At 42.2% G+C, this 26448-nt stretch overlaps 1 protein-coding gene across 1 annotated transcript in view; it reads left to right on the forward strand.

The window, feature by feature from the left end:
• Nucleotides 1-26448, forward strand: part of AGBL4 (AGBL carboxypeptidase 4) — a 2799905-nt gene that overhangs the window by 2606396 nt on the left and 167061 nt on the right. The window contains exon 7 of the mRNA XM_069642771.1: nt 18684-18783. Within this exon, the coding sequence (XP_069498872.1) occupies nt 18684-18783 (100 nt within the window). The remainder of the gene's footprint in view (nt 1-18683; nt 18784-26448) is intronic.

Consider the following 26448-nt stretch of genomic DNA (forward strand, 5'->3'; position numbering starts at 1 on the left):
ATGGAACCTGTTGCATGCCATTGCAGATGTAATAGGTCCCATGCATTCAATCTATGGGTACTTGAAACCACCGCATTTTATATAAGTTAACAGGCGAGTGCTAATGCAAGTTAACATGATGGTCTATTCCAAAAACAGAAGAACAGCAATGTACTCGAGTTTATGTTGTATTATTATTATCATTATTATTATTAGTAGTATTATTAATATTAATATTGTATTCATTGAGCATGGACCTAGCTTCGGGAAGCAATGAAGCACTTTGCAGTCATATGGAGGAAGAACACAGTCAGGGAAGCAGAGAAAAAAAGGAGCAGAGAGCTAACATGGGAGGGTGACGGTGGGCAATTGGCAGCAAGCACTTACCATGTGTTGTCTCCAATCTCAAAAGCATAGTGTACAGCTGTCCCCTAGTGCATCAGTATCCCGATCTTCGGCACCTTCTCTCCATTGGCACAGAGAAGGTTCAGAGTTCACAAGTGCCTGCTTGACAGGTTTAAATTAGGCACATCGGTTCCAATACTATATATTTATACGGAATTACCACCCTGGTGACAGTCTGGGGTATGGAAGGCAGTATTACGTGTAATTATTAAAGCCAGACCTGATCTGTAACATACTTGTCAACACTGGGAGCCAGGGCAGCAATGGACAGGCTTTCTGTTTTTTTCCCTAGACTGGCTGTCTCTGCTACACCTAGTGGGACCGTGTCCAGTGGGAGCTGCCTCCCTTTTGATCTTTTGTGAGGACTAGTAACACCTCTCTACAGGAATGTGACCCCTCAGCAGGAGCTGGGCTGGGAAACAGGAATCAAAGGGCACACACTCCACAAAAGGAATTTATTCATCAAGATGTTGCATTGTAAAGGGCCTTTGATCTGTAAACGGGATTGGTCAGTATAGTCTTGGGAAGTTTGGCACAGTTGGGAAGAATGCCACAATCTTGTTTCTCTCTGTACCTCTCATTTCTTCCTGTCCTCTCAACTTACTTTGTTACAAAACACTTTGGGTATGATGCACTTGTCACAAGGTCAGTTACTGTACCGCCTAAAGCATGCTTCCATTTGTCCAATCACAGGTAGACCTGTACCTATAAAAGATGGGATCTTCCACTCCTCCTTTAATTCACTTTGAAAAATCCAGGACATAAGAAATTATGTATTTGGACCGCTTTTGGGAGAGTTGGTCTTTCCAAAGACCTCAGCCATTTAGATGAGGGAGTGATCCAAGGCAGAGAGAAGTTATGCTCACTACCCACTCCAAGGGCCATTTGGGGGTGACTCTTGCTGAGGAGCTGGGCGTGCCACTCTGCACAAGACCTCCCTAGGCTGTAAGAACAAAACCTGGAAGTTATCACCCTGCCCTAGATCCCCTACAGTGGTTCTCAAAGCATCTGGAGAGCCATAAAACCATGATCCCTGTTCGACCACATCAAACTGGTTGAGCTGCATTAAAACTGTGTTTTCTGCCCTCAAACCAGTGACAACTACTGTGGCTGCTTTTAGCACTCGAAATGCAAACCACTGTTGCTTGCAGCCATCAAAATGGCTCTCTTCTGAATCATGCCAAGCAGAGCAAATGAACTCTTTGGCTTGAATACTCAGCGCCACTGTGGCCACATTCAACCCACTTCCTCTTCAAACCCTGCAGCAGATCACCAAGGTCATTGCTTCAAACCAATGGACTGAAAATCAATCCTCTGGAGCATCAAGTTACTCATCAGCCCTTACTGGTGGTATCTAATGCCTCAAACTGATTCAACATTAAAACCGACCCTGTTGAGCCACCTGAATGAATAGCTACATAAAAATTTAAAAAAATAAAATGATACATGTGTGATCTTTTTGCACTCCTGAGAGGTTTTTAAAGTCAAATGCTTCACTAATTAGAAAGTGAGAGAAATAAAGAAGAAAAAGAAAAGAGAAAATAAAAGAGCAGGAGTAATAACCATCCGGAGAAGTAATACACTTTCCTCTTGACAGCCTCTTGTTGGTTTCTATTGCCTGGGCCCTTGGTCGAGCTTCCTAATTAGTGAGAACCATGATACCAATATCAGTCCATAGCATCTTCTTTACCAGGTCTATGTATTTCTGTGGAAGCTGAGCCAACGTTCTCTGTGTGATAGATGTGAATAAATCCAGCCCTTGCGAGACCCTGGTTTACTGCTAATGTTAGAGCTGTGTTATGTCCTGAGATCAACAGGTTCCAAAGGTTTTCTGAGGACAACCAGTCTTCTGTGCAGAAATATTTTGCTCTTATGTCCCATGTGCCTTCACAGTACCAAAGTCAGTGACTTAGGCTTTGATTAGTTGGATCTGCGCACATTTTGCACAGTTTAATTGCTTTTTGATATTCCTCCTGTGTGGATGATGTTTAAACGGGCTCTTAGAAATGTGTTCTCGATTATCGCTCTGGTGTTTCATTAAGTAGTTTGGTAAGTGACCCAGTTTCTACTACTAAGAAGCTGTTCCAGGGTTTGCTTTGGCATATATTCTCACCAGTTCTGATCCAATCCCTGGTTTCAATGTATTTTATTGCTTTCAGAGGGTTGGTAATCAGTATTTCAATAGTAGAGTCAGCCTCTGACAAGGCTCTTGAGATCGTTTGCTCCAACTGATCCAATATCTTCGATTTGTGGGATTGTAGATGTAAATTTATGTCTTCATATAGTGAGTTTTTTGTGGTTCCACTATTAACCTATACAATGAAAGAAGCCTCCATTCTGCTAGTGATTCCAAAGATTTTAAGCATAATCCAAACCTGAGGGCTGGTGTAGGGAGACAAATTGGTTGGCCCAGAGTCCTTTTCCAGATCTGGCCTTCCATTTTTTGCCAGTTTAGATCCCACAAAACTGGTTTAGTCTCCAGGTCATTCAGAATAATCGGAACTACTTTTGCAGTATAAAATTTCACAAGGGGTGCAATGGAAATTTGCAGAGCTCATGAAGGGTCTTCTTCATCTGTGGCACTGTTCTCTCCTTTTACACCCCTATTTCCTGTTCCATTTTGCCGATTGATGGAGAGGGATGTACTGCATAGCCCAGAGATGCTGTCTCTTCTACTCTTGGGATGACTTAACCTTCAAGTGCCCAGCCTGTGAAGTTTTTGTGCTTATTATGTTTAAATACTATGATCTTCGACTTCTTAGGATTGATTAAGAGGCCGTTTATTTTGGCATATTCACTTAATCCATTCAGTAGGTGTTTTAACCCAACTGCAGTCCTGTCAATCAAAACGATATTGTCAGCGTAGGCAAACCAGTGTATCCTGATTGTGTTAAGCATTGGACTCGCCAATATCCAGGACTGCAGAAAGGGTCCTAAGTCTGCCAAATATAGACTGACAAAAAAGGGTGCACCCAGACAGCCTTGTCTGACCCCTTTCTCAACCATAATTGGATCAGAGAGATGGTCGACCTTGTCAAGCCAAACCATCAATGAGGTATACTTGTGGAGTTGTATTAATATAGACAACAGACCCCTTGGTGCTCCCCAACTCCTCATGTTGGCCCATAAGTGTTCTCTTATCACCAGGTCAAAGGCTCTGGAGAAGTCTATCCAGGCCCCATAGATATGGTCCTCCCCTGCCTCTTTCGAGTGTTCAGTCAGCAAGTTCAGTATTAGGCCATTTAGAGCAGTGGACATCCCACTTCTAAAGCCTGTTTGGAATTTTGATAGAATATTTGCTTTCTTGGCCCAATCTTCTAGGTCCTTCGGTACTATCCTCATGAAGATTTTGCTTTCAATATCAAGGAGGGCGATCGGTCTATAGTTCTCCGGTTGTGACCTATCGCCCCCCTTGTACAATGGGATGATCATTGCTGCTTCCATGAGGATTGGAAGGGTTGGCTTGCTAGAATCTCGTTGTATGGATATTACAGTAGGTTTGCCCTGGTCCTAGGGCTGTATTTTAGGACTTGGTAAATTAAGCCATTTGGCCCAGCAGCCTTAGAGGACGAAGCTTTTGTTATTAGGTCCTCTATTAGCTGGGTGTTAAAGTTAAGTTCCATCTCGTTACCTTGAGCTTCTTGGTTATTTTTGACATTTTTGGTGAGGTAGTCAGTCCAACTTTTTTCTGAAACCAGATTACATTGGGTGGTGTTGTTACTATTTTTCTTTGTCCAGGCTGTTGATAATGGACCAGAAGTTTGTACTGCAATCCTTGGAAAGGGCCTCCAGCATCTGCTCATTATCTTGTTGATATATGTATGAGTTTTCTCAAGAAAGACCATTGCTTATAAGCCCTTTTCAGTTTTTGCAGCTCTCTTCGTAGTGTAAACTGGTCGATGTTATGTTTTTTCAAATGTCTAATTTCCCACCTGTATATTTTGTTTTGGGCCCAAGTTTCCTCATCAAATGAGTGCTGGTGATGGGTGATTCTCTGTAGTCCTCCTGAGCTTGGGGGGTGGACAACCAAATGAAATTGTTAAAGTTTTCAGGATAACAATTTTCTTTTTGTTCTCTCAGGGTCATTACGATGAGATTGTCATTTAATTTTTTTCCGTCTCTTTGCATTTTACCAGTATAGCTTTACCTTTTTTCAGGGACAGATCATGGCCATACATTTCGCCCTGCATGATGTTAAAGTCAGAAATGACTATTTTTAGGCGAGCATGATCACTGCCTTCCCCCCAGATGGTTTCCATGCGCATATTTTTTGAGCAGATACCTTCTGATACAAACATATAGTCCAGGGTGGAAGAAGAGTTGCCACGTGTCCAAGTTGGGCCTGGCGGGCTGTCTCCTGGTAGAGCCCTATTCAGCATACTGAGGCCCCAGGAGTTCAAGTAGTTGGCCCATTGTTCCCCAATCTTAGATTTTTTAGTCCGCCTTAGGTTATTCCTGTGGTTTTGATGTTGAATGCACTGTGCATTAAGATCCCCTGCCAGAATCACATAGGCCTCCCCAAAATCCAGAGCTATCTTTTCATTAATATTGATAGTAAGGAATGGAAGGCCTGAAGATCGATCTGCGCAGGGTTCCAATAGACGTTCACTACTATAAACTGCGCCTGTCCCAGTGAAGAATGTAAACCAACATTGGATGCCAAAATACCGTTTTTGTTGCTGTATATTAGTGTAACTTCTTTGCTTAAAGAATTGCTAATACCCAGGAAGACCCCCCCTAATGGGTGACCCTTAGCCTTCTGGATGGCCGGTATTGTGAAGATTGTGTATCCCTCTATTTGGTTAGGATGGGCTAAGTTTCTTGGAGGAGAACATTGTCAGTATTACCAAAGAGAGTATTTCTCAATTTGTTGGTTGTGACGGTTTTTAGTACACGGGTGTTCCAGTTTATTACACTTAGATTGTCCTGCCTAAAGATTCTGCCTACTTTTTAGAGTACTTGGGTAAGAATCTCAGGCAATGTGGCTAACGTGTTAACCTGTTGCTCCCCTGTTATCCCCGGAGAGTTTGAAGCTACAGTAGAGTTTGATGTATCCACGTTTCTGAAAGACCTCTCAGGGTTTGGGAATTTGTTTTCCTCATTTGCTTTTTTGACTTCCTCTGGAACAGTGAGATGGACCTGTAGATTGATTTTCTCCAGTTCTATTTTATTGTTTTGTATTGCCTTCCATGCTTTTGTTGATGTGAAACCCACCAGCAAGCTTCAAATTGCTTCTATTCGGGAACTTCACATATTCTATGTCTCCTGTCCCGAACAGATAGAGATTTAGAATCTTGTTGAAGTAGGCCAGAATAGCCCCTCTACAGAGGGAGTTATGTAGCGGGATATTATTTGTTGCTTTGAGCCACAGTTTTGACATCGCATAATCTAGGCGATGTGTTCTCCGTGAGCATTGTGAGTTGCGCAGTCTCTAGCCGGGATAGCCTGGGCGGATGGCTGTTGGGCATTTCATTTGGCTCTTCCCCAATTACCATCGATTTGCCCTGTCCATTTTTGCTTCCACCAATCATGGAAGAGGCTGGGTAGCCCAGCAAGGAGCGTTTCCAAAAATGTGGGCCAATTTTCTGGTTTCCTCTTCTAATGGGGAATTAACCCTCTTTGGTGTGGACTTAAGCCCCTTCTTTGTGAAAATTGGCGCCCATGGCGGACCTTTTATCACAGGGCTCCTCTTCATGTTATTCTCCTCACCCTTCTCATCTCTTTTATTTCGGAGATTTGAGAGATTATTAATCTCTGTTCCCAGGTCCTGTAAATCTTCAATATGTATTATTTGTGGGTCGGTTTGCTGGGCCACACTTGCACTATTTCAGTCTGCTCAGAGTTCTGTCTACTTTTTTCTGGTACTAGTCTTGTCTGCCCAAATTTTGGGGGGTGCCTTTCCATTAGGTTCCTTTTTTTCCCCCCTTAGTGGCTAAACGAGGGTCTTGATCTTCCTGGACTATTTCCTGTAGTTCTTCTTCTGGTATTTTTAGTCTTGCTGTGTTTTTTATTGTTTCTTCCGAACTGCTTATTTTTTCTTTCTGTTTATTTGCTGTTTTATTTTTGTTTGTTCTGAGAGCGATGGGAAAAGCAGTAGTAGATTTCTTCTTAAGTTTGCTTTTCTTCTGCCCTTAGAGTGGTACTTGCCAGCTTCAGTCCATTCTGGTATACATATCTTCTGTTTCTGCGTCAAGGTATCTGAGCCTACTTGCTGAGTCTCAGCTACTCCTTCTTCCACTTCTTCCACTACATTTGCCAATCTTCTGAATTCCTCTAAAACCAATTCGGAGAGGGCAGTGTCGTCAAAGATATTATTATGTTGCTCATCTTTTCCAAGGACTTTATCCTCTCCATTGTTTTCACGTTTGAGAGATTTCAGAAGGGACAGAGTTTATTGAAGCAAGATGTTTTGATTAGTTTCATCTATTTTTTTCTCCTCAAGAGCTCTTTGGATAGCGGAGAGATCTAATGCTTGTTTTGCTGTTTCAACCCTCAGATCTTTCAAGGATGGAATAGCAATTGTAGTAATTGTGGTAGTTAACCTCACTAGGGCTGCCTCTATTTTGGCTGACCCTCTAGTCAATTCCAAAGTGATCCCGTCTGCGATTGGACCTCTGTCTTCAGAAGTTCAAAGACTATCACTAACTAAAGAATTGAGGATGAAGTTCAGCGCTGAGAGGGTTGCTCTAGATGTTTCCTCTTTGTTTGATGTGAGTTGTCCTAGTGCCCTAGGTGTTGGGGTTTTGTTAGGCACTTGTGTATCAAATGTTTCTGCTTGCTTAGGAACCAACTCAGGTGAAGTGTCCCCCTTATGCGATGCTCAGTGTCACTTCCTGCACTGCTATCTTTTTGTACATCATTTAGATGAAAAGATTCCCGATTTCCTTGGGGTGGTGTCACTGTGATCTCATTTTGGAGATCATTCAGGCTTTTTGTTCTTTTCTTTTCACCAAAGAGGTTGTCTATTTTTTTCTGTATTGTTTTAGTTGTAGTGGTATACTCTGTCCCCCGCTTCCAGAAGTCTATTATATCGGAGGATAGATATTGCAGAGATGATTTTTTGGATTGGGCAAGCTGTGCAGTATAGAGTGTGATACTTGGCTTCTAGTCTCATCTTCATAAGAGCCATACCACTCTGGGCATCTATGATCGTCCTGAAGAGCCTCACTGCGCAACTTCATCTTTCTCTGGAATCGAGTCTTCCTTTATTCAATTAAAGTAGATTATTGTTTTGTATGATCTGTGTTTGTTCTTTTTGTGGGTGATTTAGGTATGGTTCTCTTATTTCGTTTCAGACCACCAGCGATCTTTGCAGTTTCATATAGCAGATTGTTATTTGGAGGAGGGGCAATGTGCTAGTTAACTCTACTGGCAGCCAGGTATGTCTGAAGGAGTCGTACAATAACCACCCAACAATAAAATACTGTAGTGTTAAAGAAGAGACTTTAAATAAAACTGTGGCAGTTCAAAGAATGGCAGTGTCTCTTACCAGAAATGGCTTCACTTTCTCTGAATGGGACGCTCAACTTACTCAGACTTTCCGTGTCTTTCCCTGTGTTTGGCAGCGCAGTTTGAGTTGTCCACCGGTCACAGCATGATTATACTTTGTCGCCAAAAGTTTTCAAATATGTGTTTACACCATAAGTTGTTGATGGCTCCCTCCAGCTCCAAACAGTTGCAAAACAGTCCTGCTAGATGCGCCGCCCTTATCTCCATGGCCAGGCTTCTCGCAGCAAGAGTGACACGCGCAGGCTTATGATATTGCTTCCTGGTCACGTGACAGGACACATGTCTGTGTATGTGGAAGTACCTTTAAAGGGACAAGTTCCCAATATGTCTCAAATACACTCAGCCCAGTAGCAGGGTAACAGGGATAGCGTCCTCTATGACAGCGTGGCAACAGCCGGGTGAAAAGTTTCATGCCTCGTGAGCCTTTCAAGAATAAGCTGCAAATCAGCTCCACAGTCGCAAAACAGTCCTGCTAGATGTGCCGCCCTTATCGCCAATGCCAAGCCCCCACTTCAAGACAACTAGATGCTAGCTTGCCATTTTGGCTAGCTTGAATTGCTGCATGCAAACCTGGTTTAACACACACTGCAGTACAGCTTGAAGACTGGTTAAACACTCTTGAATCACCAAACATTGTAATAAGGTACTTGCCCTGTCCCCATGGCTCAGCGTTTGGGCCACTAGAGAGTGGCTAAGTCCATGTTGTACCTTTTAACATTCAGAATTTTGTGTCCTTTTTCCTCCTTGCTGAAAAGCCAGAATGCTGCACCATTACATTCCGCATTGCTATGTCCTTCCTCTAAAGGGGTTGGTTTTCCACAGTGTTTTTGATAATTGAGTGTATAATTGATTTGTGTATTTAAAAGTATACATTGTTATAGAAACTTGATTGGACCTTCATTTATTTTGGAACTGTTATGCTTTGTTATTTCGGTTGCTATTGGATAACATACACACCCCTTCTAAAAGTGTACTTTAGAATGAGAGTCACATCTGCTAGGTATACTTAATCACTATTTCTCTCAATTCTCAAGGGTCAGCACCTGAATCTAGTTGACAGTCAGTGAGAAATATAAAAAGTGAAAGCTATTAAATAGGATTATTTTCCCAATTTTCAGAAGTTCTCCCAAAATCCTATAACTTATTTGATACACATGGGATAATGTTGCACATTATGGCCAATTCCTCCGCCCATGCATGTTACGACAAAAGTCATAGAAAGCATATCTCTTAGCTGTGCCTTTTTTTACCATTATGAATGGAATCACTGTAGGTGTGTAGAAGTGTGGGGACTAAGTAGGTGGCTTAGGCACTACTAGTAATTTCATCACACTATACCTTTACCAATATACCGTCAGTGAAAAATGCTTTTGGTACAGATTATTTGGCTACAATTTAAAAAATGCTGTGCTCGGAAATGCCATCTGCACTTCACTGTCAACATAGCACAGAGAAAGGTATACAAATGTTATTTGATCTTATTCAAATACATTTTCCCTTGGCTTTGAATACAGTGAAATCACAATGTGTTTCACACTAACATGTTACAATACCCAGGTTAACACTCGGAGGGAATAAACAATAGGTTGATCTTATTTCTGCACATGCGACTGGGTGGGACTGTACAATATGAACACAGAATCATACTTCATCTCATATCTCATTGTAGCAATATGACACATTGCTGCAAAATGGATTTCTAAATATCCACAATCCTCATAAATTCAGAATCACCAGATACAAGTAAGGTCAATAAAATATTCCTGAATCATTAATATGTCTGATTTTCTTAATCATCATTAAGTATCACAATATCCTACTTGTCCTAAACTCCTGGTTGGGATTTTATGGCTAAAATCGTTGTTTCATGCACCAAAATGCTGAATCAAATCGGCCATTTTATTTAGTGTGTGTGTGCCAACACAATAAACAACTTGAGCAACCCTCAGAGGACTCTTTGAGAAACCTTCAGTCAATGATTGATATGAAGAGCTGAGAGGCCTCTTTTGTTTGTTCCCATTATGTCCACAGATTGTAGATTTTAATATCAAGCTAATGTCAAAAGGTAACATCTTTAAGTGCATTTCAGTCCTTGAAGAACTAGAACTGGAAAACAGAGCCTCATACCATGTAGTCAGTTTAGAATGCATCTCCTGAGAGGACCCTCAATGTTGCTCTGCTGCTGTTTTTCTAAGACTATTTCTCTTGAGATGAGCGTATCTGGATGGAGCATCCCATTACTGAGAGGCAGTGGAAGGTTTCAAGATGATGTGGTCATGTTTCTGATGTAGAATAACTCCATACTCCTGAATTTATGAGAGGGCTGAGTTGGGTCCAATACTCTCCTGCTTCTTCATGGATCATATCCTCTCCATATTGGACCTCGGTTGATGGAGGTTCAACTTTCTCCCCTTCTTTAACCCATCCTCTGGTACATAATGCATGCATAAATGCCCTGCACACATAACTATATTTCTTTGCTTTGCACCAGATTCTTTTGAGACAGATACCTTTGTACTTTTTAGAGAAGGGGTTCTGTAGCTATCAGTTGACAAGCATGGTCAGCAGAGAAATCCAGTACTATCTGGATTTTTCCAATGCAAAAAGCTTCAGATGTGGCAGGTAAAAAGCGCCCAGCAGATACATTCCTTCCCTGACCCTTGCCCCTTCCCCTACCACATTTGAGTCCTGCAGTAGTTTCAAATATCTTAATTTGCACTTCCATTCAATACATTCACATGGAGTTCCCAGTGCTTTGGCCTTCTCCTTTACCTACACAATGCACATGAAATTCGAAGTGCTTTGGCCTTCTCCTACATCTTGTAAAGGTGCCGTTTGATTTCTCAGTGTGTTGGCCTTCCCCTAAGCATAGTAATTGTGTATGGAGTTGTCAGTGTTTTTTATCCTTTTCCAATGCCTAAGTGCTTTGGTGTTCTTCTGTGCCTCCAAAATGCCCATGGGGGTTCTCAGTAGTTTAGTCATCTCCTACACTTACAAAATGCATGTGGGGTTTCCAGTGTTTTGCATGTGGTGTTGTCTGTGTTTTGTTCTTCTCCAATGCCTTGTAAATGTACAAGGGGCTCTGTTTTGGACTTCCCCTCCACTTACAAAATGCACATGGGGTTCTTAATAATTTGGCCTTCTCGCCACCTAAAACATGTATATGGGGTTTGCTGCGATTTGGTCTTCTCTTATTCCTAGTAAATGCACATGGGTTCTCAATGCTAGACCTTCCCCTATGTCTTTAAATTCATGAGGGGTCTTCAGAGTTTTGGCCTTCTGCTCTGTCTACATGCAAGTGGGTTGTGCTGCCCCTCTACCTACAATTCACACCCCTCACCCACACACACATTTTGTATGTCCAAACCCCCAAATAAACTCCAAATTACTCTACCTTGGCCCTACTATAGATTTAATTATTTTCGGTATGCAGGTGCAACGTCCAAAACATAAAAAGAGGTACAGGCTGCTTATGTTCTACTAGTAAGGGGAGGTGGTCCTGTTAGTGTCATGATTTTTTACATGTGTTTAGCATTTAAGGTCCACTTGTGAATTGTATTAAGTTATGACACATTTTTACAGAGCATTATCCACAACAACTGATTCTGGCAAGTATATTGAGGGCCGGATTCATAGAATTGTTTGCACGGAAAATCGGAATTTTGCGGGCCATTCTGTGCACAAAACCACCTTCATCGATTCTTGGAATTGACTTTACAGGACTTTTCTGGGAATTGTAGGGACTTTGCGCAGGTCTGGCACACCTCTGCGAGCAGTCGAGCGCCTTTGTGCAAGACTCCTCGCAGAGTGTGGAACGGCACTGGGCAGATAATAAAATAGGGGTTGGAACATGCATAATACCCATAATCCATGCACAATGAGGAGGAACAAGAGGTAACATTGGCGTGTTGAGGGAACGGCCTGTGTGAAGAAATCTCACACCCAGCACTGCGAGAAACCAAGCGTATTCATGGATCTGACTGCACAACATCTCATCGGGGGAATCAGCATGCAATGCTCCTGAGCATCCTGCCACGTGAAAACATCCGGAAGGCCCCATGTGCATAGGAATCACTGCACAAAGTTAAGGTCCAATCTGGAATTCAGGGGTGTGCAAGCAGAGAAGTGGGGTGCAGCCACAGTTTATGGGGGTTCGCATACTGATTGACTGGAGAGTTATGGAAAATGGTACGCATGTTGTTGGAATGCAGGTAACAGTTACAGGAGACCCCACGTTGTGTCACCGGGGTGCTTGCTTGGTTGCGTGGGATCGCATGCAGCATTACCGGGATGCATGATTTTGCAGCCGAGGAGCCTGTAAAGGTAGGTGTATGTTGCTGGATTTTCTTTGCTGTGGGGTGTGTCGGGGCGTAACGGCCGCTACTTGTAAATAGGGTTACTTTGCGGGAAACATTTCATGAATACACGGAGCAGGCACAACATTTTCGGCATGCAGGGAATCACAAAGCTGTTCTCAGCGTGGGGATTTTGCTGGATCAATGCACACTTTTCCATAAATCGGGCCTTAGAGTTTAGGGCCATGTCACTTTGGAAGTTTCTTAGCAAGCATAATTAAATTAGGTTGTATCTTGTTTGCAGTTAACAGAGATAGAATATGTTGTTTTTGTAGTTGGGAACACTTTTGTTAGTGGTCGAGTGTATGGCTGCAGGGGCAAGTAGTGCAAGCATTAAGTAGGAAAGACATTGGGGGTCATTACAAGTTTGCCGGTCCAGGATCTGCGGTACTGGTAAGGTTGCCTGTACCATAGTTCCCGGACCGGCAAACTACGAGTTCTGCTCGCGGGTGCCATTGTGGCTGCCAGGTCTGACCTGGCGCCGTACTGGTACCCATGAGCAGAGCATGTTGGATGCACTGGTGCATCCGGCTTCCCCATTCCCACTGAGCCCTATTGGGCTCAAATGCGAATGGGAAAGATTTTTTTCCAGCGTCCTGAAATGGGCAATTACCGGCTGCGCCGGGGTTGTAATACCCCAGTAATTGCCCATTCCAGGGCACCGGAAAAAAAACAACTCCAGTAGTACAGGCACGGCTGTGCGCCATAGTCATAATGAGGCCCATTGTTTTTTATTAGCTTGAGGGCCAGGAAAATTAAACATAAATTTACCATTTTGAACTAGACCCTGTTAGAATCTCTATTTGGATACCTTTCAGAGTACTAGGCCACATTTCTGAGCTTCGTCCTATTAATTTAATTGGATGTTATTCCTGTTTCCCCCAGTGAGTGCCCAGATGACCATGGCCTTTGGAGGAAGGGTGAAAATCCACACAAAGATTGTTTATTGTTGCAAGATTTAGCTGTTTTCAGATGTTTCAGGAAGGAGATAGATAATGCTATGCTCCAAGCATTACATAATTGTAATGGCAGTGAAGGACACGTTTTGGTGTGGACAAGGCCCATAGGCAAGACACAGGCAGTGGATTGAACAAGATTGTGGTTTTAGTGCCCCCATCGAGAAGTGGTCGGTCTATTGGAATTGCAACTGACAAGCTAAATAATGCAAATAAATCCAAGAAATTAGCCCTCAAGAGTAGTACCGCGGCTGTGATTTTATGAAGCCACTTGGTCCCCAAGAGAGATATGGGAGGATGTATGCTAGAGAAGCAACATGTTCCAAGATGGGAGTCACATGTAGTGTTGCCAAATGTGCAACTAGAAAGTCTGAGAATCGATGAAGAGTGCCAAGTTGTCTGGTCTCATGGGAAAGTAGTATTGTGTCCATTTGTTGCCACAAGGTACTGACTTCACTGTTCACACTCACTTCAGTATTGGGTCTTCTCGAGGGGAGGGCAGGGAGGTGGGAGGTGGGAGGAGGGAGGGAAGAAAATAAAAAGCCTTACCTCTGTCCCCGGCAGGGGCCAAAGGTAGCCTCTCAGCCTTGGGGAGGCTCATAGCGGGGATGGCCCTGCTTCGAGGCTCCTCATTGGCTGAGGGGCTGCCACGCCCCCCGCTGGGGACAAAGGACGTGGAATCCCGACGGAGGGATTCCCGGCCTGGTAACGACTCGGCGAGGGCCAATCAAAATGGCTCTTTCATTCTGATTGCGCCCTCGCCGGGTACTAATAGGACAATTTTGCTTTCACATCTCAGGTGAAAGGGTTTCATTTTGAGGCTCTTTAACCTACCATTAGCTTGCTGGTGTTTGCTCTGTGAGAACATAGACGGGGTAATTTTACCAAAAATGAATTTTGCATTCCATTGACAAACAAAGTTAGACCGTATGTGTTCTTTGGTCCCCTCCGGGCAATTTCCATTTAAAATAAAGTCTTGAAATCGCCTTTGCTTTGTAGTTTTACAATCTGTTTGGCCAAAGATGCTAGTGCTGTGTACAAATTATGTGTTGTAGGCAGCATTTACAATGGATTCCTTTGAGTCTGCCTGCCATGAGCAAGTTACAAAATGCAGGCAGATTCCAGAGGGATCTATTGCTTTTACAACCGCATGAAATGAGGTTTTTCAGGCTCTTTGGGAAGTAAGAGGAGCAAGCATATTTCGTCTCCTGTCTCCCATTCTAACTCTCTAACTGCAGCAAAACCTTTTTATAAACCCTCTCGCAGCAATATAGCAAAATGCAAACTGCTTTATGCCTTTGGTTTATGCCTTGTTAAACTGCTCTGTCCATTTGAAAATGAGCGCCAGTGTGCCACTTTGACTATATTAATGTGTATAGTGTGAGGCAACCAATTTAGCAGATGGCAGGACGACAACCTTTCATGGGCTTGATCGGGCCTCATGGAAATGCAGGTTTGAGGTTCTATAACTAATGGGGATACCTGACGGTTGGATGCATCAGTGTGAAGGCACTATACTTACACTCCTGTGAGAGTACTGCTAAGCAGAGTTCTGTCTGACTAATTACATGTGAGCGGGGTGAGGGGACTAAAGGCAGGGGTACCTGCTATCAACCCTAATATTCACAGTAGCTACAGCACCCTTGGCTGGGGCAATACCGACAAAGTTAAGGATCAATGGATTTACAGTGTGGGCCTCATCACTACTTGGGTGGTAACGCCGGGGCTATTAGCGCCGGCGCTAATAGCCCGACTGCCAAACCCACAGGCGCTATTAGCACCAAATCACGGGTTTTGACGGAACGGTTATTGCCCATTCCTCATTGGGCCCATTCGGGAATTTCTCAGCAGAAAATCGACACATTTGCTCAGAGCTGGGGGAAAATCCACCAAACCCATGATCTGGCAGACCCTTAAATGCGGCGGTAATAGCGCTACCGCTGAATTTAAGGGTTTCCGCCAAACTCGTGATGAGGCCCTGTGTGTCTGTGAACTTAAGCTGGGCCTATTTACAGAAAATTGCTTCCATCCCAAACTTACTCAGTGAACTTGACAGATGTGTCTCTCTCTTTCTCTGTATTTAAGTGAGCGCAGCATAGTCAGTAGTGGTGCCATTGTGCGAGATTCCCCTGAGATTCCCCTGAGTTCAGGTCTCAGTCGGAAGACTTGCCGTTTAGGGCAAATATGGAAAGTATACAATACCTAGGAATCCAGTTAACAAACCAGTTGATTAAGTGTTTGGAGCTAGCCATGTGCCAGTATGGGAAACAATTAAAATTGAAAGCATAACACGCCTATAGTCAAATGCTCCTGCAACAAGATCCCAATTCCTTATTTATTGAAGATAATTAAATGATGCTCTGTTTTCTATGGAATGATAACAAAATACAAGGTCTGGTGTAACACTCGTATTCCCTAAAGAAGACAGAGACAGTTTTCCACACATGGAAGAGTTTTTTGCACAATTAAGGGCATCAGTGAAGCATTCATGTGTGAATGGTTGAGACCAGTATATGGTGCTGGAGAACGCAGTCGTAGACCTCGTTACTGTAGGAGAATAGCCACGGGTCTCCACACAACTGCACCCTCAGTGAATATAACACTTCTGGAAGTGTTGTGGGAATTGTGGAGAAAGAGGAGTAAACCTGGCAAAGTCTCCTCATGCCCCTTGCCGCATAGATGTATCTGGGCTCCCTTGATTAGCGATCTTAATCAAGAGCCATTGTGACTTCAAATTTAGTTCGAGGCAGAGCTTGAACGGGCTGGGTAATTATGGAAATATGAAAAATGTATTAGTAAAGAGCAGCTAGAAGTAGTTCTGGGCCTGGTAGATCTCTCTCTTTCCACTTATATTAACACTGAAACAGTTATCACTATTGCAAGATTGGCTAAGCATCCTGGAAGAGATATGACCCCTTTGAGCTAGCTGGGCAATATTCAGGTATGTAGGCTACCAGCATCCATTGGCAGAGGGGTATGTGGATAGCAATTGTAGATAAACTGTGGATGCATGGGAGAGCATGGAGGACATATGTTGTTTCTCAATATAGAATGCAAATCTTCCTCTGAACTTGATAAGTGTGTTGTGGGGATTACATCCACCTTGTTGGAAGCGTAGTGGGAAGGATGCAACTTATGCTCTCCTGTGGGTGAGCTCTGTAGTTGCACAGGGGTCCTAGAAGGCATTTCTATCCTGCATTAAATACTTGGAAGGAGGACAATACTCCTTGATTTGTTTCCTGATACCTCTTAGACCTCTGGGTAAAAGAGAAGAAGCATGTCCCCTTATACATATGACTCAGCATCTCCTCCTAGTGGCAAGAGGCTCGGTTTGGAAAATTGCTTTTCTGAGTTTACAATGGTATCTCTCCCACCATTAAAGGGAAAAGGGTGTGTATTATTTGGGTTTATATATTAAGCCTTTGATACATTAGATTGTATAATTCATGTAAGTTCTTGCTTTTCTAAGTTACTTACAAATCAATGAAAATATAATTTGGATAAAAGTGGCAATTATTTCACAATGTTGTGAGCTATCTGTCTGTTTATGGGTATGATCTAAAATGTGTAGTGATGGACCAAAGTGGGGCTTCATTGGATGTAGGTCTGTATTCTGGCTGCCAGGTTTTATATGATTGCATTTAATGCATAATTTGCCAGCTCAGAATGATATCCTGCACTCAAATATCAAGTAATTAATGATAAACAGACAATAAGTCACAGAAAACATACGCTGTGTTGTAAGCTTTACTGAAACATGACATACTGTAATGTAATGGGGTGTATGCCTGTTTAAGTTATATTAAAAAGAATTATACATTTTGCAACTTTAATTTTAGCGTTCTATACATGATGCATGTTTAAATGCATGCACCTTGTTCTCCTTAATGCACGTACAGAACTTCCTCCAGACCTAGGCTTGCAGTATATAACATCCTAACACAAAGACAAATACATGAAGTGCCAAAACGTGATGTATATTCTATGTCGGTTAGTATGTTATAACTATGTGTCAACCATCTTGCTTTTTAAGCTTAATGTTGTTATACTGATATAAATGATAATGGAGATTGTTAATTATATTCGATTTGCAGTGCCCTTCCTGAAGTAGGGCTTTGTTTGGCCACATCTGCATATCATACTATGGGGGTCATTCCAAGTCTTGTGGCATCCCGCCGATAATTCTGGCGGGTTACCACCGAATTGTATTACCGTTCCTGCTGGCGCATGATATCCCGGTATTACCACGATATTACAAGCAGCTAAATACCAGTAATTCCCCATTCCATGGAATCATGTAGGACTCCATGGGTGGAATTGTCGGTATTTCCAGTGCCAGTGATACCAGTGCCGAAAACAGCAGTTGTTTAATGCTGATGGGTGCTTGAGTTACCTCCAGCTCTTGGCGGCATGTAAGTCATGTAACCCACACCGGCAAACTTGTAGTTTATATCGAATATCATTTGCAGTCGCCATTATCATTTATATCAGTATTGAACATTAAGCTTAGAAAGGAAGATGGTTGACAAATAGCTATAACATACTAACCAACATAGAATATAGATCTAGTTTTGGCACTTCATGTACTTGTGTTTGTGTTAGAATGTTATATTGTGCAAACCTTGGAATGGAGCAAGTTCTGTACATGCATTAAGGATAACAAGTTGCATGTTGTTAAAAGTGTATCATATATAGAACTCTAAAATTCAAGTTGCAAAATGAATAATTATTTTTAATATGACAAAAACAGCCATAAGCCCCATTACATTATCACATGTTTTAGTAATGCCTACAAGATAGTATATATTTTCTGTGATTTCTTTTCTGTTTAACATTAATTACTTGATATTTGTGTGCAAGATATCATTCTGAGCTGGCATATTTTAACAGAGTGCATTACATGCAAATCGTTGTAGTCTTCCGGTCTGGAAACGAGCTGATAAACGTTATTAATAGCAGTTTCTTCAGGACCAGAAAATGTATAATGAGGCCCTATTTCCTTCAGGTCGTGAAATCATCGATACTTACTTCTGTCAGCTTGAGAGGTTTTACACTAGAATTCTAAACATTCTAACTTTTTGTTCAAAATTATTTTTGTGCTGAAGAAATACAAATGTAAAATCATTTCTGTTCATTTTCAAGTAACCGAGATATTAGAAATTTCCAATTTATCACTCAGTGAGTAAAGCGCTGGAGCATGTAGTGCCAACATGTCTTTGGGTGAAAGCTGTACTTTAGAATTTATGTTAACATAACATAACATAACATAACATAACATAACATAACATACAGGGCCTTATCAAAGTAGATGTTGGAAACATTAAAGGGTTGGAAAGGGTGTAGTGGCCGTTGGGAAAGGTGGGCATCAAATAACCTTTAATGACAATCTGATCATGAATTTAATGGAAATAAGTGGTATTTGAACTGTGCTGAGAGTTTTCTTTCATTGGTGAGGACATTCCTTAACTGTAGTGTTCAGATATGAAGTTGGGGAGGAATGTGGCACGGACCTTCTCGGATTACTACAAGTTAACGAACCCAAGAGCAGAGAGGCCACAGGCTTCCATGCCCAGCACTAGGTATGTATGTTTTCATACCTGTTCTTATTCCCAGCTCCAAACAGTGCAATATGAGAGGTTGTCTATAGTTCACAGACACACTTTGTGGTGTTTCGTTAAGCAAAACTGTACATATCTATACTGCCTAGCTTTTGTCATTTGCAGTACAAAAGCCCAAAAAGCAGCAGAATACATTTGAACAGAATGCCTAGTTTCTCTCTATCAACATTACATGTGTATCTCTCTGTATTGCACACCGAGCTTTCAAATACCTACAACCCACTCACTTCACCTCCAAACCCTTTAACTACTCTCTCTTAAAAAACCTCTTCTCTGCTTTTAACACTTTCTCGCATCCTTTCTTTTAAGAGGTGTAATCCATCTTGGTGATGGCGGCCTGGAGAGCAAGATAGTGATGTACGTTTCACTCTCCTTATAAAACATTTGCTGTGCAACAGAAGCAGATAAAACATGTATGTATTCATTCCTAAATGTTTTTTCTTCTTTAACATTATCTTGAAGGACAAGGACACAAACAAAGATATGAATCACATTTTTTGGACAGGTCCAAGGTCCATATTGCAGTAAGTTTGCATTGGTGCAAGTGCAATTAGCACCAGGGTAAACATTTATCTAGTGCAAAAAACATATTCTTTCAATGTCACCAGGGCTACTTTTGCTGTATTTCTAGAACTAGGGCAAACATTGTCCGGGTTTTAAAAACTGCACTGAAACACATTTTTTCCCTAGTACTGTTTTTAATTGTACAGATGTAAAATCTCTATGGCTCCAGTATTTTTCCCGCTCCACACCTATTATAATTACAACATGGCCCCTGTTTCATGGAATTTTTTTCAGGGAAAATCAGGGACTTTGGTGCCGCTCAGTCCACTTTAGCCGATTCATATAAACGAATGTGTAGAGCTTACCCGGGACTTGTGAGGATTCTGCAAAGTTCTGGTACTTGCACGAGACTCCAAGCAGAGTCTGGGCCGGGCATACTCAGCGACCAAGATAGGGTGCAGAATATGCAGAATGAGGAATAACGTGTGTAAATGTTGGCTTGTTCAGGGATGGTCCACGGTCAAGCAATCGCACGCCCATACGAGCTCAAATATATACGTATTTTTGGATTTGAACTCTCAATGTCAGGTCACGCAAAAGCACACGCAAATCCGGGTACACTCACGCCACCCGATATCAGGTGTAAACATCAAAGCGCATCGTAACAAATGGGTATGAAGCATAGTGTAGAGAAGGAGCTAAGTACCCCCACTTCAACAATCTAGCCCACAGCACCTGTATGTTGGATGCCAGAGTGTGAAACACGTGCAATACCAATAAAGATACTGATACCTATGAAAATCTGGGCTGCAAGGTTTCCATTGAGGAAAGCATACCTGCATAAGTGACAATACGATGGTCATTTGAACGAAATGGCTGAAGAAACAGGACGGTTGAATGATGAAGAAGAATGGTGGCGTCATCACTACCACCATTATAGAAATGCAAAGCTGACGTATATAGAGAAGAGATGCAGAGACTAGAGAATGCAGACAATTCATAATGAAGATATCAAGCTGTTTCACACGTTGTCCAGTCATTTGGTCGACTGAAAACTGGTCGACTGCAATTTGGTCGACGCAATTTGGTCGAAAACCAAATGGTCGAATTTTTTTTTTATTTATATATTCATTTTTTGGGTTTTCGTTTTGTAAAAAAAGGGGTTTTTAGAGAAAAAAAGGAGGTTGGGAGGGGACCCCCCAAAAAAATTAAAAAAAATGGTTAAAATAAAAAAAAAAAATTCGACCATTTGGTTTTCGACCAAATTGGTTCGACCATTTGTCTGGTCGACCAATTTTTTTCGACCAAATGTCTGGTAACCGTTTCACACGTGTACACATGCAAAGAAACACAAGCAGATGAAGTAGTCTTAAAGGCTAGCTAAGTAGTGAATAGATTGCGGCATGCGCCAACATGTACATATATATTGGAGTCAGTAAAAGATGGAAGTTCCCACTACGTACAAAGAAGGCAGGCCACTTTTCCAGTTAGAAAACAAGTGAATTAACAAGAGTGAAACTCAGAAAAGGCGATGTTGGATGGGCCAAGAAGCCAAGGCCATATCAGACTGGGGTGAGCTGACATTGGATACAAATCGTGTGAAAGAACAAATCTCCTGTTCAGAAGGCACAGACAAAAACAGGAAGACATCTATTAATGAATAGCATTTTAATACACTGAAAGCTCAATTTCATGGTCTCTAGTAACGTGGGGAGAAGAAGTTGGACGAGCATGAGGTCACAACTACGCACAAATGCAGAACGTGCCTTCAGTCCCCTGAATTCCCCGGAGCAAAGAAAATGTTCAAGGCCGAGTTCAAAGACCTAATTGACAGTGGACCACTGAGGTGATGATGGATATGCTAATTGGTGGGAAGCTATGGTAAAGACTAGCCCATCTGCACTTGGACTTTCAGCCTGCGTATCGCATGATCAAAGGTCCTATAGTTGTGTAGCCAATTAGAGGTTGTATATTTAATGACATTCATAGTGACATATTTTGGGGAAGGGATTAGTTGCGCACCTGATGTTAAGAAGCCCATCACATTATTCCACTGCCCTAAACGAGTATGGATTGTATACCTAGATGATCCTTGTAGAACCTATCACACTCACCATTAGGTTTTTGTAGTTTGCGACGTAGGATGACGCTAGTACTACGCAGGTTAAACGTCACCTATGACAAATCTTTAATATAAGAATGTAATTTTTTATGAAATGCTTTGAGAAGTCTCGAGAGAGAGTTCATAATAAGGGATGTCTGTTGATATCGGTTGTACTCCCTGTTTTAGATCCTTGATATTAAAACAGTATCTTTTGCCAACTACCTGAGTTGTTTCTATTATTGATGTTTGTGCAAACTCTGCAACCACTGTATATCTCTAAGGTATTGCTAACCAATCTTAAAGGGCTGGGAGTAACCCCAGTTCACGTGGTAGCAGAGATTTGATGGTTAGATATATCCATTGAGAAAAGTAAGCTTTGGGGTTCCCAGCAATATCACACAACCTCTGCCATTCGGCTGAAAGGATGTGAAGCTCCCTGTAGATAGCATTTTTGAAGTAAAGTAAGACTTGTACAAGCTAGGGTAAGACGGGTTCCCCGGTTTCCATGAAAACCTCTCCCGGCATCTACAGGAAGCTGAACAAACAGAAGGTTGGAAGAGGCTACTGAAGAGGCGTGCGATCCCTAGAATCAGAAGTTGTAAAAAAATGAATGAGGAGTAAAAATTGAGCGAGGTGGCAAAACAGTGAATGGGCAGTGGGTAAAGAGAATGATAAGTGAAAAATAAGTAACAGAGGGAGGTAGGGATGAGGTAACTTGTGGAATGATGAGCGTTAAAAATGAGTAAACAATTTACTTGAAGGGAGGCCAAGTAATTTAAGAAGTATCATGAGGGGGGGAGCCACGATAAGGAATATGCCCAGTGCCTACATTTTAAAGAACGCAGCAGAAGGAATGGCACCAAAAATCCCTTAGAGGATGATTTAGGAGATGGGTTTGATTAAAGACGAACTTAAGGAGGGCTGTTCACACTCCGTATGGGGTATTTTTAGGGGTCAATGAGTCTTAAGAGAGAAGACAGAAATGCATGTTGCTGGCCGAGTATGTTTGTTTGTCTGTTTGTTTTATGTGAATCTGTAATGATGTCGAAATAGTAGATAGAGTCAATAAAAAATAAAGAGGAGAAAAGCAACAGTTTGAGTAACTAAGCATGTATTTAAAAGATGAATTTGTATCGATGATGTTTTTAGCAGATTAAAGTAAAAAATGTGATAAAGAGGGTTTGGAGCCTGTGACGATGGTGAACGCTCATATTATGTTGTTTTCCATTGAATAAGTCATGTTGACTTTTGCAAAGAGTAAACGGTGAGTATGGACAGTTAAAGAGTGACGTGTAAAACATGGAGGATATTACTCTGCTTATACATTGCTGTAAACATACACCTAAGCATAGATAGTACACTGAGGAATGAGGTAAAGGAACTGCAGATGAAAAATGTGTTTCATAATCACAAAAGGGATAGCTATTGAAGACAGTTCTGCAGTGCATGACGACATATTTGCATGATGCATATGCAAGAAAAAAAGTAAGACAAGCGACTAGCGAGCTAGCGCCTTTAAAATATATATCAAGAGAAAAAAGATGACTCGCCTCCTAGAGATCAAATATTTAATGTATACACAACACAAAGGGGGGTGAGGAGCCTTCTGCTCCACCCGCCGCGCTTGAAGTAGATGGCAATAAGAAAGATGAAGGGCTGTACCCATTAAGGGAGCTCAAGGCAGTAATAGTTAATAGTAGACCTGCGTAATGAGTCGTCTGCTCAAAGCAGCAATGAGGGCCGGAGGAAGATACTGAGAGAAAGATGTGAACTCTAAGGTCCCAAGAGACGAGGAGAGACGTGACGACAAAGGAGCAATAGCTGTGAATATCCTTAGATAAAGGACGGGATATTAAAGGGATACTAAGAAGAAAAAAGACAAAACTGATGGACTAGCGCAGATATAGAATGAATGAATGGGTGGTCAGAGTTTGCACAGACTCAATGGTAAGAGCATTGAGGACATGAAAGCACACGGCACTGATTGTATGGAAAAGGAAATAATGAATCATACATCCAGCAGTGACAAGGGAAGGTGTAGAAAATCTCTTCCAAATACATGAGTTGATAATAGATCCATCCAGAGTAAATTTGGAGGATGAGGCAGACTCGAAAAGCATTGGGGGCCCGATTGATAAGGTCTATCGTGATACGAAACTTAAGGAAGTCCCACAGGGGAGGTGAAAATGAGTGATTCAATAGTACGCAGCTATATGGCATGAAAAAAGCCTTGCGCAGTGTAGAACGTAAGAAGCTGTCTTTTTTATAGACTGACTATGACTAAAGATGATGAAACGAAGGGTTATACATGATGAGAGTAGAATATGGCAAAAGGGAAGAGAGAACATATTTATGAGGAGAGAGGTAATACATGTAACCTTGAAGTATGCTTTCAAGGATTAAGATAGTAAGGCAGTCGGATTTAGACCTCCCAATATTTTGGGCATCAAACTTTGTGACGCTTCTAAATAGACTCATAAATAGCAGTCTGTTAGGGAGAATTCTCTTCTAAGGCTAATTTCCCAAACCTAGTGAGTCCCCCAGCAGCTTTACTGGATTTTTGGGGTTTGTGCTAAGAGTGAGACTCTTTTCCTCCCACTCTTGGACAAGATTTGAGGTATGTCTTTGACTTTTTGTCTGCTTATGGGCTATGGGGTCTTTTACTCCATAGGGTATCATCTGTTTTTCATGTGTGTTACACAGCACCCTCAGTGCAGTAACACAGGGGTGTCATAGTGACCCCCAAACATAGACTCCATACCCTGGGACTGACTACTGTCTCCCAGGGCATGTAAAATCACCATTGACTTTACTGGTCCAAAATTGTGAACAGAACCAGTACAAACCATCATATTGTGGAAGTACTGGAAGGGGTTCATTTGATTGCCCCTGCACTGTCCAGTCCCCCCTTGTCGAGTTTCTGGCTGGTGGCAGTGGTTACCATGCAAAATATTCCACCAGAATATTTCCTGTGGGATTTTCCCATTGATTTTAAACGCACCACTTTTTGGTGCAATGTTAAAGATACCGCTGGTTTATTTATGTAATATTAAATCAACGGTTGGGTCTTTTTGCCAGAACTCTTTTCTAAAATGGCATTCGTGTCCATCTCTGTAACTCCAACCAAGGTCGGGCCCTTTGTTCCACTTTTTGGCGGGCTTCTCCACAGAAGCCCTCCAAATGGTGCCACTCTGTCTGGGTTCCACAGGATGTGTGGGGAGGGGAATTGGCACCCTGGACTGCATTGCCTTAGCAACCCAAGTCGAACTCTATTCTGATTGGCCCAGTGGTGAGCCGCCCAGCTCACCACTTAGCATGTTTGAGTGACAGCTAGGCTGTTGAAGGGGGGTTTTTCTGCATAAAAGCAGGGCTTTTGGGACTGGAACTTGAGAAGTCGCCACAGGACCTAAGAATCCGAAGAGGGAAGAAGCTGAGCCATCTGCAACGACGACACCACCGGTGGAGCCCTGCTGCAACAAACTCACCACTTTCCCAACGACAAGAGAAGATCTTCTGCTGGACGAGTCTTCTTCCTCTGAGCTGGTGGGATCAACCAGTTCGCCCCTTTTGCCTTCCAAAGACGTCTCTTCTTCGAATCGCCCGTGCCAAGCAGCCCGGCGGCTGGATAGTCAAGCTTCCCCACTTTGACCGCGAATAAAAGGAATGCACCTTTTAACTGATGAACTCTGCGGCTGGTTTCATCCCTGTGCAGTGCATCGACTCCAAGTTTCCTCCTCTATGAGATCCTCTCTTCCCCTGGTTGAAACAATGAACTGCAACCACTGTCAGGAACAACTGCCACCGCTGGTGCTTCCTCTCTCTTTAAGCTACTGTGTTCTGCCTGGCCTCCCTTTCTACGGATTGCTAAAGGTGACCCTTAAATCCTTGGCTTTCCAACTGGGTTGGTCCAGTCCTTTTAACTTTACTTCTCGAATCACCCCAACCTCTTTTGAAAATTCTGCAAAGACTTTTAGTGCATTTTAAACTGTGTGATCTTGGGCACATTTCGCTTTGCTCAATTTAAAGTGGGCCTGGCCTATGAACTTTGGCTCTACACTGTATACTGCCTTTACTCCCTTGCTTTGAACTTCTAACAGCGTTGGGAACTGTTTTATTTCTATGCCCTGCCTTTTTCTCTCCCTTTAACTTAACTATTGGAGTGCCATCTAGGTTACACGCTCACATCTGTTTTAACAAATAGTGGTGTTTTAACTCTGACTTGTCTAATAGTTATCAAGGGAGGTGTTTATACTTTACCTGACTGTGTTTTAACTTGCTTTTGATTTAGAGTGCTAATGCATTGCCTAAAGTGTGTTTTAAATAAATAATTATATACTTTTCATACAAAGCTCTGGTCAGTGTTTGCTGTACTGTGTTTTTAGCCCTATTGTGTATACTCTGCATACTGCCCTACTCTTCTTGAGAGAGATCTGACTGCTCAGCCACATGTAATAAGGATGGCCGCATGAGGAGTATTGGTAGAATTAAAAAGGTTATTATAAAGAATATATATTGTTTTTTGTATATTTTTTAAGGATTTTAGATCCAGTAGTATGGGGTCATGTTCAGTATGAAAATTTTTTGACTATCCCCGCCTTTGCCATTAGGAGGGCTGTTAGTGCAGTAATGGGATGTTTTATGACGTTAGTTATTGAATCTGTCTTATTCAGCATGAAGGAAGAGCCTAAAGACACGTTGACATCTCAGAAGGCTCTGCTTATGGGGTGGTCATATTGAATCAAGAGATTAAAAGGATCGGGTGTAGAGTAATGAACCGTGCCATATTTGTATTGAAATCACCGGCAGTCGATGAGCATGCATATCATTGGGTTGGGAGCTTTATCCCAAAGGTGAAGGGAAATGCATTTGATAGTTGGGGAGACTCTTTTTATTTAACAAGTCGATTTGAATCGATAAATGGGCAAAGATATAGGGGATCAGCTGTGTTAAAGCACACGACCAACAGAGAGTTTGAAGTGGTGTCAAGTGCCTGACTACCGTCTCACTTTTCAGCACAA

Source organism: Ambystoma mexicanum, chromosome 1q (assembly GCF_040938575.1).
Source record: "Ambystoma mexicanum isolate Mex_15411 chromosome 1q, UKY_AmexF1_1, whole genome shotgun sequence".
NCBI classification, from domain to species: domain Eukaryota; kingdom Metazoa; phylum Chordata; class Amphibia; order Caudata; family Ambystomatidae; genus Ambystoma; species Ambystoma mexicanum.